At 39.6% G+C, this 18508-nt stretch overlaps 1 protein-coding gene across 3 annotated transcripts in view; it reads right to left on the reverse strand.

The window, feature by feature from the left end:
- Positions 1–17712, reverse strand: part of clip1b (CAP-GLY domain containing linker protein 1b) — a 39850-nt gene extending 22138 nt beyond the window's left edge. The window contains exons 1-13 of one of the 3 annotated variants that reach the window (XM_088355512.1): positions 17572–17712; positions 14569–14722; positions 12018–12541; positions 10830–10954; positions 9912–10113; positions 9644–9841; positions 8263–8366; positions 8128–8188; positions 6220–6324; positions 2610–2771; positions 2436–2531; positions 946–1003; positions 727–812 (exon numbers count right to left, since the gene is read on the reverse strand). In XM_088355512.1, coding sequence (XP_088211638.1) covers positions 727–812; positions 946–1003; positions 2436–2531; positions 2610–2771; positions 6220–6324; positions 8128–8188; positions 8263–8366; positions 9644–9841; positions 9912–10113; positions 10830–10954; positions 12018–12541; positions 14569–14680 — 1833 coding nt within the window. In that variant the 5' untranslated portion in view covers positions 14681–14722; positions 17572–17712. Of the gene's footprint in view, positions 1–726; positions 813–945; positions 1004–2435; positions 2532–2609; positions 2772–6219; positions 6325–8127; positions 8189–8262; positions 8367–9643; positions 9842–9911; positions 10114–10829; positions 10955–12017; positions 12542–14568; positions 14723–16914; positions 17140–17571 lie in introns of those variants that run through there. The other 2 variants (XM_088355513.1, XM_088355514.1) reach the window with 2 other exon arrangements.
- Between the last annotated feature and the right edge of the window lie 796 nt (positions 17713–18508).

Below are 18508 nucleotides of genomic sequence, written 5' to 3' on the forward strand. Positions count from 1 at the left end.
GAAAGTGGAGGGCTAACTACCATATTGGGAATAATTTTACGAGTCTGTTTATTTGTAAACTGAAATAATATGGCGAAACAAAACGGATTTCAAGAAGCAACGTCCAACGAAGCAAAAATGTTAAAGGCGGATTCCTATTTGTCGGCATTAGCGTGTGTTTTGGAGTAAATCATTTACATGGTTGAATTCTAAAGATGGTCCTTTATGTCACAAAGTCATTTTCACGGACATTCAAAGAAGTTGAAGATATGTGGCATGACATATTTCAGTGACTGGTGACATCGTACTAACACGTATTTGTTTATCAAAGGTCCGGTGGCCCACGAGCTGTCAGAACACTAAGGTGGTTAGGGTACCATATATTACCACTTGATAAATGTAACATTAAAGAAAAAAAATTAAAGCTTGTACGCAAATTTTATGTGCTAATCGTATAATTATTATTATTATTATTATTATTATAAGTGTATGGGATTGGTATCATTCCCTATTCAAGATTTGGGTCTAGGGCTGAAAAAAATGTCATCCTGAACATTCCAAACTAAATTATTACATTTAATGGTCAAAGCGGCTTGAAATAAGTTTTATTTTCAAAATCAGATGCATTTAAATGTTACTTAGAAATATTATTTTTGTTCTAATGAGACTTTTGCATATTAATAATGTGTTGATTTTCTTAAAACGAGTGCTAAATCCCTATACAGTGGAAAACACAGTGAAAGTAACCTGAGTCAGTCGATTCCTAAGTTCTTGTTCTCGGACCTGACTCCCTTCTTTCAGATCCACCAAGTTCTTTTTCAATTGCTCTGCATCTGAAAAACAGAACGGGAAAAGAAATCAGGGTTAAAAGTACGATTTTAGGTTACATATTTGGGAACGTGCCAAATCAGGTGACGCGTAACGTCTTCAAGTGACATGGCAGAGTGGAAATGGTACTTTGCTTACCGTGGGCGGCTTTTGCCATCTTGGCACTCTCTTGCTCAACCTGCTGTAGCTGCAGTTTCTGCGCAAGGGAAAGATTACTGTGAGGACACAGTAACATTCTTGTCCATAGACTTCAGAGCTTTGAGAAGTAAATGCCTCCTAATGATACAACTTTAATACTGCCCTCAGGTTCACATAAACACAAACAAGAGAAAGGGACATTTGAAAATGTTTCTCTGTTTTATGAGGTGAGCATAACATCATAATGGAATCCTTTAACATCACCAAGTATGCAGTCAGCAGTATGGTAAACCACTGGTATTTTAAAACCTCCCACTAATAGTCGGAAATTAAGTGTAGACAAAGGTGGGGTGCTTTATTTGAGGTATGCTTTTAAAGTTGAAAATTTAATATGTTCTTAATTAGGTATGTGTTAACGATGCCTAACTGATTCCAAAGAGCCCTCATTATTTTGTTTCCACTGTGCCTATTTGCTTTAATCTGTCAGAGCTGTATGGAGCGGAACACATTAGGATCAAAGAATGTAGGTTGGGGGAGTGCTTGTCCCTGCAGGAGTATTTTTTTGTTTATATTTGTTGGTGTAGCATGAAAATGGTGAAAGAAAGAAAAGGCCTGCTTCAAAGAGTCCAAACGCCAAACCAAACCGTAAGAAAGCTGAAAAAAGAAGGGTTTGTTCGAGCACCTCTAAGAAATGTACGTACTTGCACGTGCATCATGGACGAGCTGATTGAGATGGTGATGACTTTAAGCCAGAAGATGGCAGCAGAGAGTATCAAAATTCCAAATTCTGTACAGCTCTTTTAAACCTCTGTTATTGTGAAGTCACTACGTGACCTAATTATGAATAACTATTGAGAACGACGTCCGTCGTTTACAAGTCAATAAAAATATCACTGGTGTATGTGTTGTTAAAAAAATACATACTTGCCAGGACATAACCACAGGCTGCATGCAGCTTTAATACAGCTAATGCAAATGCAGCTGGCATTGCTGATGCTGCTGCTAGCAATAATGCTCCAGTTGTAAGTTGCAATAAAAGATAGATAGATAGATAGATAGATAGATACTTTATTCATCCCCGAAGGGAAATTCACTTTTCCAGCAGCATCCCTAAGCTGAGAACAATCGAAAATAACAAGCGCAAACTGAAAAGAAAATAAATTGAGATTTGTAGTCTAATTCATAACACGCAGTTATTTAAAAAAATGTCCGATTAAAAAACACTCATTTTTGTGAATTGTTTACATTAGTGCAAGACGGTAGCATTTCTTGCAGTCTTCAAAAAAGTGACCAGAAAACTAGAAAATGTATTTTACTCTACAATAGTCCTATTAGTCAGAAATCATATATTTTTCTTAGTAACCCAATCTTGCATTGTTAGATTTATGTCTCAAACCATGCTTTGTCTCTCTTCTTTAGAATTTCTAAAAATGACTAAACTAGAATAACTTAGAATAATCAGATATGTGAAAAGACAGTAGAAATCTTACTAAGCTGTTCAGCTGCTGTTGCAGCAAGTCCTTCTCATCCTGCATGCAGCGAAGTTCCTTTTCTTTGCTCTCCAGGTCCACGCTTAGCTCGCTGACCTGTGGGTATCAATATATAAACAATAATAATAAAGTTCAGATACTGAGGTGGCGGTTTACAAACGAACCAGGGCCGACCTTCTTCTCCTGTGACTGGGCTTGGGCCCTGAGGCTGTTAAGTTGCTGCTGGGAGAGTGATGCCGCGTCCTCCTTTTGCAGCGATGCCCTAAGACGCAGCTGCAAGTCTGACACATCCCGCTCGAGCTCCATGATGCGAGAACGCTCCGACACAGTGGCCACCTGCAGGGATTTTGGTTAAATTATAATCAACAGCTAAATATAGGAATATAATATCTGATATCACGATTGAAAAATCCTGTGAATTTAAAGGGATATTGTGCAACGTACTCAAAGGTGTGCTAGGTAAACTGTTTTTTTAACACATTCTGCTATCCAATCTATTAAGACGTTTGAATTTTTGTGTGGTGTTAAGTTGTTAATTTATTATATTTGATGTACGCATAGTCAGATCAGATGGCTTCTTCTGCTACTGGTAACCATAGACACCAGTGCTATCTGATTCAACCTAAAACAACTGGAGAGAATTGGGTGCCAACAGGCTGTACTTGCCCAAGACACACCACATAATGGACATCAACAGCCCACTCTTCATTCCGGCTCAGTTGTTGCCGAGCTAAAAAAAAAAAAAGGACAGCGGCTCCCGTTAACTACCAAGTCGTGTGTGATAGGTAGAAAGACACCTAGATTGCGTGGTCGGAACACCTTCACCAGTGCCACATGAAACATCCCTACATTGCACAAAGAAGGGATGATGAAGGAACTCATCTAGGAGATTGAAAGATATTCTTGAGATCTCTTGGGTCTACAGGGAGTGCAGAATTATTAGGCAAGTTGTATTTTTGAGGATTAATTTTATTATTGAACAACAACCATGTTCTTAATGAACCCAAAAGTCTCATTAATATCAAAGCTGAATATTTTGGAAGTTGGAGTGGGGCTTTTTTAGTTTTAGCTATTTTAGGAGGATATCTGTGTGTGCAGGTGACTATTACTGTGCATAATTATTAGGCAACTTAACAAAAAACAAATGTATACCCATTTCAATTATTTATTTTCATCAGGGAAACCAATATAACAGCTCAACATTCACAAATATACATTTCTGACATTCAAAAACAAAACAAAAACAAATCAGTGACCAATATAGCCACCTTTCTTTGCAAGGACACTCAAAAGCCTGCCATCCATGGATTCTGTCTGTGCTTTGATCTGTTCACGATCAACATTGCGTGCAGCAGCAACCACAGCCTCCCAGACACTGTTCAGAGAGGTGTACTGTTTTCCCTCCTTGTAAATCTCACATTTGATGAGGGACCACAGGTTCTCTATGGGGTTCAGATCAGGTGAACAAGGAGGCCATGTCATTAGTTTTTCTTCTTTTAGACCCTTTCTTGCCAGCCACGCTGTGGAGTACTTGGATGCGTGTGATGGAGCGTTGTCCTGCATGAAAATCATGTTTTTCTTGAAGGATGCGGACTTCTTCCTGTACCACTGCTTGAAGAAGGTGTCTTCCAGAAACTGGCAGTAGGACTGGGAGTTGAGCTTGAGTCCATCCTCAACCCGAAAAGGCCCCACAAGCTCATCTTTGATGATACCAGCCCATACCAGTACCCCGCCACCACCTTGCTGGCGTCTGAGGCGGACTGGAGCTCTCTGCCCTTTACCGATCCAGCCACGGGCCCATCCATCTGGCCCATCAAGACTCACTCTCATTTCATCAGTCCATAAAACCTTAGAAAAATCAGTCTTGAGATTTTTCTTGGCCCAGTCTTGACGTTTCAGCTTGTGTGTCTTGTTCAGTGGTGGTCGTTTTTCAGCCTTTCTTACCTTGGCCATGTCTCTGAGTATTGCACACCTTGTGCTTTTGGGCACTCCAGTGATGTTGCAGCTCTGAAATATGGCAAAACTGGTGGCAAGTGGCATCTTGGCAGCTGTACGCTTGACTTTTCTCAGTTCACGGGCAGTTATTTTGCGCCTTGGTTTTTCTACATGCTTCTTGCGACCCTGTTGACTATTTTGAATGTAACGCTTGATTGTTCGATGATCACGCTTCAGAAGCTTGGCAATTTTAAGAGTGCTGCATCCCTCTGCAAGATATCTCACTATTTTTGACTTTTCAGAGCCTGTCAAGTCCCTCTTCTGACCCATTTTGCCAAAGGAAAGGAAGTTGCCTAATAATTATGCACACCTGATATAGGGTGTTGATGTCATTAGACCACACCCCTTCTCATTACAGAGATGCACATCACCTGATATGCTTAATTGGTAGTAGGCTTTCGAGCCTATACAGCTTGGAGTAAGACAACATGCATAAAGAGGATGATGTGGTCAAAATACTCATTTGCCTAATAATTCTGCACTCCCTGTATGTAAGACCAGATAGAAAAACTTTGCTGAGCTGACAACTGATAAGGCCTACATTTTCTACTATAGAGGTGAAGCTACCAAGCACATGTATGATATAGGATTCTTAGCACTGTACACAAAAACATCATGGCTTCTAAATTAGGATGCTGCACAATCTCAAGCAAGCTCATCACCATTCAACCTGACAGTCTTCCAGGCCTATGCACCAACCTCAGAACACGGTGACGGAAAAACTGAGGACTCAAATGCAAAGGTTCAGACATCATAGACACCAAATAAATATAATTGTCCAGCAAGGAGACTGAAACGCCCAAATTGGTGTGAATGTTCTTAAAGACTGGAAGAAAACATGTGAAACAAGTTGCAACCCATTAAGCAAGGGAGGACAAAGGCTTCTTGAACTAGCTAGCTATAATAACTTGTTCCTGGCAAACACTCTTGGCAACCACAAGAACTCCAGAAGGTCGAGACAAAGCAGATAGCACCCCTTGGTTAGAATCCTCCACAGTCAGGTTGAAAGATCATGATCCCAGAGTGGAATCAATACAGCAAGAACCTGCATGTATCAAGAGATCACGACTTGGTCATAATGAACTTCCACGTTTGCCTTATGAACATTAAGTCACAGAACCATTGGCACAAAGTTTGCTTCTTCTTCAGTTTACACCTAGACTTAGAACTTTCTTATGTAAATGCTGTATACTGCTGATTGATGAGTTGCTCTTAAGTAGAAAATGATAGTCTGCTTCAGCACAACTTGTAACATCCTACGTTAGGTTTTGTCACCAGCACTGGTATTGAATGTGATTCCATGGTGCAGTGGTTAGCGTGATCGCCTAACAAGGGATGTGCGCCACCAGGCTGTACTTGCCCAAGACACACCACAGGAAATAGTGGCTCTACGACCCGTTTGGTCAATGGATCTGGCCACCGCTGGTATTTAATAGGATGTTGAAGTTGAGTTTTCGATTTATAACCGAGGTAGGGCTCTTGGGAAGCAGATTACCTTATGTGCTTCTCCTTTTCAAGGTTTTTTCCTCATGCTGGTTTATTTTCTACCATACTCGTGACCTGTGCAGCCCTTTGAGACGCTCCGTGATTAAGGGCTCTTCAAACTAATATGACTTGACAAAGGTGTACGAATCGAGGAGCTTCTGTCATGATTATAATTTTACACATTTTGTGGGCTTTCTCAGAACAAAAAAAAAATATGACAACCCTAGTAAGCTTTAGTGTCAAACTACCGTCATTATCCTTGATTTTTTTCTTTAATTACTAGAGGTCCAGCTTAACATTTTACCCTGGTGTCCTCTAAATCCCGCTGGAGTTTGTCGGCTTTGGTCTTTTCAAAGAGCAGGCTCTGCTCAAGCTCCTTAATGCAGGTGTGCTCCAGGCGGATCTGCGTCTGTTAGTATGAGAGAAAAAGAGAGAGACAGAAAGGTGCATGCTTTAAGCCACACAAACACATGACGGGTGCACACAGAGAAAGCACTCAGTTACAAAAAACAACATTGCGACAGGCTGACATGAACAAAGCCGATGCCAACGGCTATTTTAGCACTGACAAGTGAAGACAAAAGAGACCATCTGGTTAGGTGATGAGTAAAGCAGCAGGTCGAGGTGACTGGTAGAGTTCACAGGTAAGACAAGGTGAAGTGTCATGTGAAGTAATGTGGAGTATATGGCAGGTAAGGAAAATAATTAAAATAAAAGTGAAATAAGTAAACAGTCAGTCTGCCTTGGTCTTCTTTCATCAATGCTAAATTAGCATTGAAAAGACAGAAAGAGAACATATAGCAGTCTCCGTGCGTATAGATGATGTAACAAGTTACAAAGTGTCGTTAAAATATGTTTAGACTGTCAAGAGGAAGGGGCCAAAGTAAGCTCTGGCTTTTTCCCTTTTTTTCCCTTTCATTTTCTCAATTCAGGCATAAAAATGGGTCAGGGCTTAAAAGCTGAGAAGAGTGTGCAGGAAATATTGTAATTATTTGAGTATAACACGCTATGAAATTTTGTTTGACTTTAGCTCAATTCAAACTAAGCATTGAAAGTGACAAACATTCTTGAATACAAGCAGCTGTGATTCAAATCATTTATTGACAACTATGAACACAATAACAACAAAAAATTTAGAAATAGTATTTATTTAATGTCCTTCAAAGTACAATTCATTCTCAGATATAGGCAAGAGTTGCTTTCCTCATCATGCTTTTTTGTTGTTTATTTGTATCTTTTTCATTCTCCAACACTCGTCTCTGGTACTGTGAATAAAAATAGCGTGATAATGTGACCAAATCTATTGCTTGTTAGGCACGAATAATTACAGAGCTCCTGCACACTCTAACAACACTGATTCTAACTCAAATGCACCACCTCAAATGCCCGATTCCCTCTGGGAAATCTCAACAATAACCCCCTCCATACCTTCAAACAATTTTGCTTTAAATCTATACAAATTCACATGGGTCACCCTTTTTTCCTTCAAAATGGTGAATTTCTCCTGAAGGTTAGATTTTCATGCCTGTCAATTGGTGAGCAAAGTTGTTGAATTTGAATTTATTGTAACCTTGTTTTTGATGAACAGAGAGAAAAAAAGTCATATAACAAATGCCAAAAGTTACAAATAGTAAATTATTTTAACAATAAAATATGAAATAATTATTGATGAAATTATTTAATAAAAATAACAATCGTAATATTATCATACAAAATAGTAACATACAATAAATAAGAGTTAATGACCTTTTATTATTAATATTATTATTATTAAAAATATCAATATTAATATTAAATATAAAAGATAATTAAAAATCATTTATTTACTTGAAATTGTTTTTGTGTGTTTATTGAAGATACTATAAATAGGTCACTTTATAAAATAAAAGTCAAAATTTTGATAACCTGGCTTTCATATAGGTTTCAGGTCAGTAATGGTTGTCTGTGCAGCCCTTCAGGACTGTTTGTAATTAAGTGAAACACATAATTTTACATAGTAGTGTAGTCAGTTATGTTACATTTTTTTCCTTGTTGTCTGCAAAAGGAGGCAGCTAAGTGACTCTGTTTGGTATGGCAGATAAAGCCCAATAAATAGCTTTGATGGGTAAGATTTCTTTCAAGTCGTCTTGAGGCAGATTCATGTTTCATGAGGCATGAGTTTTTGAACTGGTCTTCATAAAAAACAGATGAATTGCATAAGAGTAAAAGTTACCTCCAGGTCGCCTTTGGTGATGCACGCCTCCTCCACGCGAAACTGCAAGTCTTCTACTTTTCTTTGGTGGAAGTAAAAAGAATCAGTGAAACTCTCCTGAGTGTAAATGTTTAAAGCAAATTTTTGAGAGCAGACCGTCTTTCCTCCTCCAGGTGGTTGAGAAGCTCTACTTTGTCCCGGTCGGCTGCTTCCACCATGGACCTTAGCTGGTCCAACTTAGCCTCAGTCTCTACAGCATACTGACACACACGCATGAAGACAATCATTTGGGTGGCTCATTTCATTGTATTACATTATGAATGTTGAGAAGTTTTTTCTATTTTTAATATTGGAAACCTGCAAAGGAGCTTCAATAGAATGAAAGTTCGTTATTCTACCTGTTATTGCACACTGTGTTGTTTTTACAATTACAGGGTTGTGCTATTGGACAATCATATTTACGCTCTTTGATAGCCACACCCTTTAGGGCAGATCTACTTTAGTAATATACGATATGTGATAATAAGAAATTGCTCATTCCTCTACAACGGGTCAGACTTTTATATCTGAAGGCTTCTATCCCTGTCCTCCTTGCAAGTAGAAAAGTTACTGATGGTTTCTCCCTTTATTTTCAGGGTGTACTAAAGCAGTGGTCGGCAACCTTTTTTGTACCACAGGACTGGTTCATTGTCTGACTATATTTTCACTGCCTGGCCCAAGGGCGGCTTTAAACATGTTTATACTTTTTTTTTAAATAATAATTACAAATTATATCAACAATTCTTAAAATTAATAACAACCTTAATAATAATAATAATTAATCCACATGTCGTACATTTAGATGTCCTCATAACATTACACCAAAATTACTTTCATGGAAAAGGGAGTGCCCGAGAGCACCGGAAGAACATGCAAAATCCACACAAGGAGGCCGGTAGTTGGAATTGAACCCGGGACCTCTGAACTGTGAGGCGGTCGTGCTAATCGCAACACACTCTGGTCGCTATTATTAAGTTTAATGCAAAAGTCACGTTGATTCTTGCGACAACTAATTCAAAATACAAACTCACTAAATAAACAAACCCCACGACAAGCTTGTTAGGTGATCTCTATTGTATTTTTGACGTAAAAAATCCAGGCATCCTCTATCCTCTATTAACAATTCTCCACGATGATTGGCTATAAGCGCAAAAGGTTGGTTTGATTCATCCTTCACTGTATTTTCTGCGGGTATCTTTGTTTTCCAACGAAATAGTTGCAATGCCCGGCAGGCAAACTGCACCTGCCCGGGCGTACCACACTGATTTTAATTTAGACGTACCACCTCAGAGCCCTGGTTTAAGTTCAGTCTGAAACTTAAAATTGACACTATAACAACATTAGGTAAAGAAATAACCCCTTTTTTCTTTGTGTAAGGTTTGGTATCAAAGTACCCACAAGGCGGTACTGGTCGGCGGCCCAGTGGTTGCCGACCACAGTACTGAAGTTCAAACTTATCAGATGCGCATGAAACGGGCTGTCTTAACGTATGAAATACCTGATCACGGCCTTTCCTCAGCAGGACAAGCTCCTGCTGCACCTCCCCGGCGTGGCTTGTGGCTTTGGCCACCTCACAGCGCTCCAGGTCACGTTCAGCCAACAGCTGCTCGATGTGCTGCTGCTTCTCCTTGAGCGCCTCTTGCAGGGCTGTGGTGCCTGAAATTTTGCGAGCGTACCTGGCCGATGTTTCCGTCAGCTAAACAAGGACAAGTAAAAACACCTCATGTCAACTGAAAAAAAAAAAAAATCACATTGAGGCATCTCACAAGGCCCGCTCGGCTGGGTTTGCCGCTGATTGAGGAAGCAGTTGAGCTGATGGAGCTGATGGAGGAGGCGCTTGGGCTCCTCTTAAGGAGGGACTTCCTACAGGAGCTTCTTGATTTAGCCGGCGTGGTGCAAGGGAAGCCGATGCGTGTCACTTTGTGAACGGGGGCGAAGAGGCCATACCGGGACATGCACTGAAAGTACCTGAATGGAATGCCGGAATGACGAGGGTTCACGTAAGGTAATGACACAGCTATAAACTCAGTTTGGTAGTGGGCAATATATTATATATATTTTATCTACTCTTGTCTGGATTTCAATGTTTTTTTCATGTTATTGATATTAAGACTTGAAAACAGCTGAAATCAAATATATTTAAGTTGTTTTCTTGAGGTAGAATACCAATACTTAAAAGTAAAAGTCTCATCTAAAAGATGGCCTGCCCTTGTAACATTTTTTTATAATCTTATGTATTATATTATAGTATTGTACAGCTGTCAGTGTGCACATATTTTGTTGTTTCCTTTTGTTAATGATTAGTTGAAGTTGTTTTTGTGTTGTGCCCAAATAAAAAGCCACAAATAAGACAATTATTTGAAGGATTTTTTTAAAAAGAAACAGGACAAATATCTTGAAAAACTAACTACCGTATTCTACAGACTATAAATCTTAGTTATTTTCATAGTATGGCCAGGGGTGCGACTTATGTTTTTTCCCTCTTAATTATGCATTTTTTGGCTCGTTCGACATTCAATCCGGAGCAATTTAATCTGGAAAATATAGTACATCTAAAATAAGCCATATTTTCTGCCTGTGGGGGATTTTTTTTGTATTCTTCAAAAACCTCTTGTGAAATTATTTGAGCCTTGACAAAGCGTGCATGTATCATATGAAGGTTTGCGAGTCGGTGTACTGTGTACCTGGTGCCGGCTACAGCCCCGTCATTCTTGCCCAGAGGCTCATCCAGTTCCACGCCGCACCAATCTCCTTTGGCGAAGTCTGTTTCCCCCAGAAAGCGCACAACTCCCGCCTTGGTCCCACCCACCTAACCGCAAGAGACATAAAATTAACTCATGAAAATATCTATTTGGGTCGTTTCTCAATTCCAGCATGCAGACAAATAGAAAACAAGTTTACATATTTCAGAAAGGTACACTCTTCAAATGTTTTTTTTATTGGAGAATAAATGATGTTTGAACTTTTTAGTGGAAACATCATCTGCAACAGTGGTTTGCAACCTTTTCTGTACCATGGAATGGTTTAATGTCTGACTATATTCTCAAGGCCCGCCCCATCATAGAAATAGTAATAATGAGAACGATAGTTGGTTGGATCCCTTAACCACTAGGGTCTTAGGGGCACCATTTCCTGTGATGTGTCTTGGGCAAGTACAGCCTGGTGGCGCCCATCCCTCTCCAGGCAAACATATGTTTCCACCCAGTCCAAAACTTTTCACTACACTATTTCACGTGTACATCAATAATCCTAAAACCAATGTATTATCACTAGTCCACTAGAGATGTACAGTAGATGACAAAGGAAAACACGTTGGATTTAATCTCATCATCACACTATTTTTACTCACATTAAGTGTTGAAATGCGCACTATACAATGTGATTTTTAAAATTTCGGGAAAAAGTAGTTTTTCCCCGTTGATCTACTATCAGTAGTGTCACATGCCTATCGCCGTCAGTGCTGAGGTCCGGCTCATTTAGTAAAAGCGCAATGACGCTTGACACCAAAAATAACGGCAACCAGATGATGAAGGTGTATCCGGGTCAAGTCAGGAAGCTTTTCAGGTTCCCATGGAAACCAGTACTATCGGTTTTATGTGGTCCCTAAAAACCCTGGCAGTTAAGGGATCTGTGAACCGCGTTGCACAACATTCTTTTGGCTGAACTCTTTCGCATAATGTTTCATTACAACATTAAATGTGGCACCGTGAGTAAAAAATTGTGTGATGAGGAGGTAAAATCTACTGACTTTTCCTATGTCATGTAAAATCCTAGTAATACAAGATAAACATAACATTCTTTTTTTTTTTAAGTGGCACAGTAACAAACCAGTGGTTGCCGACCAATGATCTCCAAAATCCTCAACATCTTACCAGGACTCGATCTCCTCGCCTAAGCTCCCGTTTGTTCTTTTTTGCAGAGTCCGTGTCAGAGAGGTTGGATGTTGACTCTGTGGATTGGACTGTTCGGTTCAACGTCTTCCCACCTGTGGTAATATTTCGCACATTGTCAACAGTCGCTTTTGACACTGTCCCACCAGGTATAGTGTCGTTTTCTGCTGGCGTGGGCTTAGCCTGCCCCCCGTTGGCTTCTTTCTCAGGCTGTGGCGTTCTGGACAATTTGGAGGGCCGTGTGAAAATCCCCCTGCCGTCCTCGCACTGGAAATAGCGCACACCCGCCACGGAGCCATCGTTTTTGCCGATGGGCTCATCCAGCACGATGCCCGCCCACTGGCCCGGGGCGAACTGCGTGCCACCCGTAAACTGAACAAGGCCCGGCTTGTTGCCATTGACCCAAACTCGTTCCCCCATCTGGAAGTCGGCGGCACCATCTTGGCTGGGGGAGTTGGAGCTGCCATTGGGGGACTTCTCAGATGCAGGAAGAGGCTTTGGAGTTCCTGTGATGATAATTGTATATGTTTTTATAATGGTCAGTTAAGCTGTGAGTCTTATTATTTAGACTATAGACCCTATTCCGCATTATGTCATCACCGAATCAGCACAGGATGTGAGTTTATTGAGCAACTATTTACAAAAACAACAAGGCTAAAACATATCTAGCAGTTGTGTGTACGGGTACACAAATCGCAACTTTAAGGAACACATTTTTGGGGGGCAATTCTAAAAGGAAACAAGCCTTTTCAAAAGAACCATTGGTAACTGTGGCTGCAGGCCATCAAAATAACTGACTAGACCGAGGACATCACATGGAATCCTTGCGTTTGCAGTGCCCATTTCATATTTGGCAAGTTATTGCTGTGACCTGGATTGGATTTACATGAATGCTGAATGCCTTAGTTAGAGTAAATAGGATAAGTCCTGGGGAAATGCTAGATGTTTGCTACCCATGCGTACTATGGACTGTTTGCTACTACTGGTGCTAACTAGTAGATAGTTTTATAATTATATTTCTAATAATAATACCGTTATCATTTGTTGTCCCTTTAACACTAACAATGTATTTAAAGTGGCTGCAAGCCAAGGAAAGTCAAGTATTCTCAAGTTGAACTTACATGCGAACTAACAACTGTAAAAACAAACTGGTCCCCTGAGCCACTATTTTTGTCCAATTAACTTGCTGGCAGAAAAAAAGGATTTTTTATATGAGCCGGCATTGTATATGAGAAGAACAAGTCCCATACAAAAGCTGACCAAAATGGTTCGCACAATCTAAGTGTTGCGAGGATCGAAGGAACTTTTTTTTTTTTTTACTTTTTATTGTTGCCTGAAACAATGTCGCTATCTTGCTGCTTGCACATACGTTGTGCTTATTAGTGCTGTTCTGGACTTTTTGGACTATTTTAGAGGTTTGAGGCGTTGTTGCTGTTAGAATAGAATAGAATATAATAGAATATACCTTTATTGTCATTGTTACAAAATGGGTTAACATATTGTGACAACGAAATTGGGCATGAAACTCCAGTTTCACACATTCACAGTGAAGTAAAAAACCCAAGAAGATAAAGGAACAGAGAAGCTAAGGTTCTAAAACAAGGAGGATAAGGTTATAGTTATAATTTACACAAAATTTACACAAGAAATGTTGGCATGTAGGATGTTACATACAGTTTGGTATCGTAAGGGTTTGTGCAATATGCATTTGGTGCAAAAATAGTCTTCATAGTGCAAAAAAATAGTCAACACATGCACTGTTATGCACTTTATTGAAAAATTTCAACATATGACCTATTATTTTATTTTATTGATGTTAACTATGATTTGTGTACTGTTACCCAATGCTAAATCTATTGCACTCTGGTCATCCTGGAGGGATTACCACTTATGAGGCCCTTTCTCAAGGTTTCTTATTTTCCTCTTGCTGAGGTTTTGAGTTTAAGATCAGGGGATGGTGTCATTGTAACCTGTGCAGTCCTTTGAGACATCTTGTGATTAAGGGCTATACAAATAAATGTGTCTTGACTTGATATATTTGAGACGTTTTACGATCTGAGATCCACACTATTTTTCAGTCAATCGGCTGGTATAAACCGACATGTATTCAGCCTTTCTGCCTCAACAATGTGCACGCAGCTAGGCTATGTCACACTTCTTTACAAACACGGAAAGGGATATGTATCACGGGGTTGGGTGGGGGATGTATATTTTAATTTAATCATAAATGCAAACTGAAAGTAAGAATTTTGTTCTTTAGTGAACAGTGCAAGAGTTTGTATACCATGACTGAAAAGTACTTTAAAAGGTGTGTTTTAACATGTTTCACTGTTTTTAAGAAGTAAAATTTCACTTTTTTTATTCGTATCAATGTGTTTGAAAAGAAAAACTAATAATTAATACATTGAATAGCAAGGAACTTAAAAAATTGTGTTTAAGGCAATTTAAGAAAGTCAAAATACAATTTGGTAACAGTGTGCAATAGTGCATTCAATTCAGATACAGTATATGGAATCTTTTCCCGAGTCCTCACCTGAGGAGGGGGTAGCTGCCTTTATGGTAGCCGAAGGTGGACGACCTATTTTAGTGGGAGGCTTGAGCCCACTAACTTTGCCTGCTGTACTCGTGGCTCCCGCTTTGTCCATCTTATCGAGGCGGGTACTTACCCACCATATGATTGCCGGGACCTGAAAAATGTAAATTGTTATTTATACATGAACTCATTTAAATTGATCTTCTTCAAGTGCATAGTGGTGCATTTTTGTGAATGGTGTACAGTTAATTTGGCAACTGGAACCACTTTGTTTTATAATAGCAGTGATTGAGTACAGAGAAGCCAAGTTATTAAAGGGAAAGAAAAACAAAAATTGACACAAAAAAGGAAGGCCTCAAAATCATGCCTGGACTTTTTCCATCTACTTTACACCTTTGGTAATCTTAAACATCTGCAAGTAAAAATACTGTAGTGTTAATGTATGCGAGTTTGGCTAATAACACGTTATTTGTGAATGAGAAACATACAAATAGCTATATAGATAGATAGATACTTTGATAGAGAGATACTGTTTTGCTTATACGTATATAAGGGTAATTCTCATGCAGGCAATAATACAATTGCAAACAATATATGGCTAGTACTGTTTACCGATCGTGTTAAGCCCTCTTAATATGCACAATAATCCATTAAGGTCTAAGTCTGTGAGTATTTAGATTGCAATGGTTAAGTTAGTTCTTTCATTATCCAACTACTCGTGCATGTATACCAATTTGAGTGATCCGATTACCTCTGCCCCACGCATGTTTCCCTAGCTTTGTTAAATGTGGTAAGTGATATGAATAAAATCATTGTTTATTCAATGTCAATGGTCAACTGCAGAAATGACGTCAAATTGCATAATGACTTCTCCCCTGCTTCACCCTGAATACTCTGAAACACCATGTATAAAAGGTTAGTCATCCGTCTTTAGGCAAGTAAACAATTCCTTCGGATTTTCACCACAGATCCAATATTCCGTTTTAAATCGGACCAGTGTTGAGACTAACACATTTCAAAGGAATGCAATTACCTTTCTCTGTAATGACAACTGTTACAAGTTATTAGTAAAATGTAGCTCAACTGTAGTCACAACAAGATGCTTTACTCCACTACTTATTAAGAGCGGATCATGAATCACAAAATCCTGATCGCTCATTGTTCCTACTTTGCAATGTAACAATTTAACGTACAAGCCTCAATCCACCAGCAACAAAATACAACGAAATACAGTTACAATGGAGCTGTTTCAAGAACAGAGTACAATGACACTGAATTTCTCTTTATGAAGATATTTCCCCAACTGTATAGACTCGTATCTAAGCCTTAATTACAACTATAAAAAAGAAATCAGGGGGCTAGTTTATACGCTTACATTTTGTTCTGTTTGTCACTAGTAGCGATGCTAGACAGCGTATAGGGCCAATACAGGAACAAAATCAATGGGGCAAAAGTGAGAACAGGGTTTACAGTAAAAGTGTTCACAATTTTCGTCTCCATTTGTAAAATTATTTTTGGAAAATAAATCATCTTGAAAATTACCCTGAAATGGAGAAAAAAAATCTTTGAATATTTTAAAGCCCAGAGACAGAATGGATAGTGTCTCGGGTAGGTGTTTGTTTGCAAGCTTCTCAAGATTGCAAAAGCGAAGAAATATGAAGGGTTCACTGCTTCCACAGGTTGGCGTACACATTTTTAATATTTGTATTATTATGTGGCTATTATAAAGCTGTTTTAGGGGGTTGGCTCCAATGCGAGATATATGGTAACTTGTAACTACATCCAGTAGTTTCTTTTAGAGTAAGGTGCTACTTTTGCATGTCAGTAATCTGGTGGGGTAAAGAAATCACCTTTTAAATGAAAAGACCAGCATCTGTAACTAATAACAGTTTTTCATTAACGCTCCCAACACTATGACATATCTTTCAACCTGTACGGTTTTGTCTTACAAAGTACGTTTTTTTTGCATTCTAAGACAAGTACGACATACAAGGAAATCTGTACGGAAAAACGCAAATTTGTCAATTATGGCTATACACTGACTATGACGTAACGGCAAATCAATCAAGTCAAAGGAGTTCGCCGCAGAAGCCTCTGTCTCTCTCGTTTTTTTTCGTTGCAAACAAAGCGAGCGGTTTGATGCCACTGTGCGCATGCGTCTGCCACCTGGGGATTTCCCATCATGCACGAAAAAAAAAAATATGGTGTACCATTATTTTGTACGGGAAAATACGATAGTTTGTATGGGCATTAAGCCGTGGAGGTTGACAGGTATGTTGCACGCCACACGCTATATTATTATCTAGCAAGTTATTCAGGCAAAATTTGTGGCTATAAAATCCTTACTTCTGAGGTGTACAAGTAACTGCCTCTAGGGAGCTATTCCTTTCTTTGAATCTATTGTGAAGGAGCAAAAAAAAGCTAATCTTGTGGTGCAAACAAGCACTCGAAGTAGAAACCGCAGATATGCGGGGGCAGACTGTAGACATCCGCAGCAGGAAATGGGAACGCAACCCGCATAGCTATACTCACAAACCCCGCCCAGCCGGCACGTTCCAACCTAAACAACGAGCAACCCCGTCTGTCAAATAAACAGCCCCTGATGTCAAACCTTCAAATTACTTTTGACGAGTCCACGTTATGTTTCCAAACGTCAGCCATACATTAAACATAATAAAGGCATATGTTCCATTTACGTCGCATTGGACAACTGACTTTCCAGAGTTCACTAATACCCTTATAAGCCTCCACACAAACATATTTCCGCAATTTAAATCCTTAAAATTAAGTGACGTTATTGACTGTCTTTAATGTTGTTTCGAGCTATTTGTAGAGTTGAAATTAATACTAGTCTAGCTAGCAAAACATTAGCATTTTTTTAAAAAGGCGTAAACCAACAGGGAACGACTTGAAACGTAAATGGAAGCGTATTGCCGCTTTGGACGTGACTCCTACGTCAAAGGAGGACGCGCGCGTAGCAAAAGTGTCGCCGTGGATGCTTACTTGCGGCCAGGCGTGGTGGATGCTGCCGAGTACCGTTACATGACATGTTTTTCCAGGCTGACAATCTTTTCCCTCTTCGCGTCTTTCTCCTCCCTGGGATCAGTCCCGCCTCGCGTGACGTCACGGGCTTACTCCGCGCAGCTTTCAGGAACCTGGTTAAAAGCTCGGTCATCTGTCAACTATCAAACCTCACATTGTTTATTTGCTGTTAATAGTGTCAATAAAATTGTACAAACCAAAAACCATAAACCGATGCTTCAATGGTTCTCAGTGTGGAACGCTGTTTTATTTAATTTTCACATCTAGAATGCGTCGTGGAAAGCAACGTTTTATTGATCCCAGAAAAGTGCGTCAGTGTGTCTTATACGTATTTTCAAAAACACTCTACTGTTCTCCTGTTCTAGAGATGGTTTTACTCTGTAACAGAAATGGTCACAATTTAGTTTAATTTGCAACAAATATGTCAGAGAATCAGTTCCCATTGCCTACTGAAGTTATATACTATTTTATACTCTGTTTTATTCCACCTGTACTCAAAAATACTTGTCCTAAATTTGACCTCTGCTTTGAGCGAAACCGCCTGTGTTTTGAAATGGGTCTTTTATTTCAGTCCGTGCAGATAAAAATGACTTATCACCTCGCCTGGGGCGGTTAAAATGTGTGTGTTGTGCCCCATTCTGTTTGGAGAGCGATGACCTATCACTCTTCTCCCAAGCTTCAAAGGACTATTGGGAAATTTGCATCGACGACGGCGCGGACCAATCAGCCAAAGGCTTGGTCATGGGGCGTGAACATTTCATCGCCATGTGTCACAAAAGTGGGCAACCCGGGAGCCCCCGTCGCTCTCTTTCTCCACACGATTGTAATTGGCAAGGACGAAAGATCCGATCTGTTCAACTCTTTGATTCGGCCAAATAAATTTATATGTGGACTATAC

The sequence above is a fragment of the Urocampus carinirostris genome, chromosome 16, assembly GCF_059441175.1.
Source record: "Urocampus carinirostris isolate Australia breed hairy pipefish chromosome 16, RoL_Ucar_1.0, whole genome shotgun sequence".
Lineage (NCBI taxonomy): Eukaryota > Metazoa > Chordata > Actinopteri > Syngnathiformes > Syngnathidae > Urocampus > Urocampus carinirostris.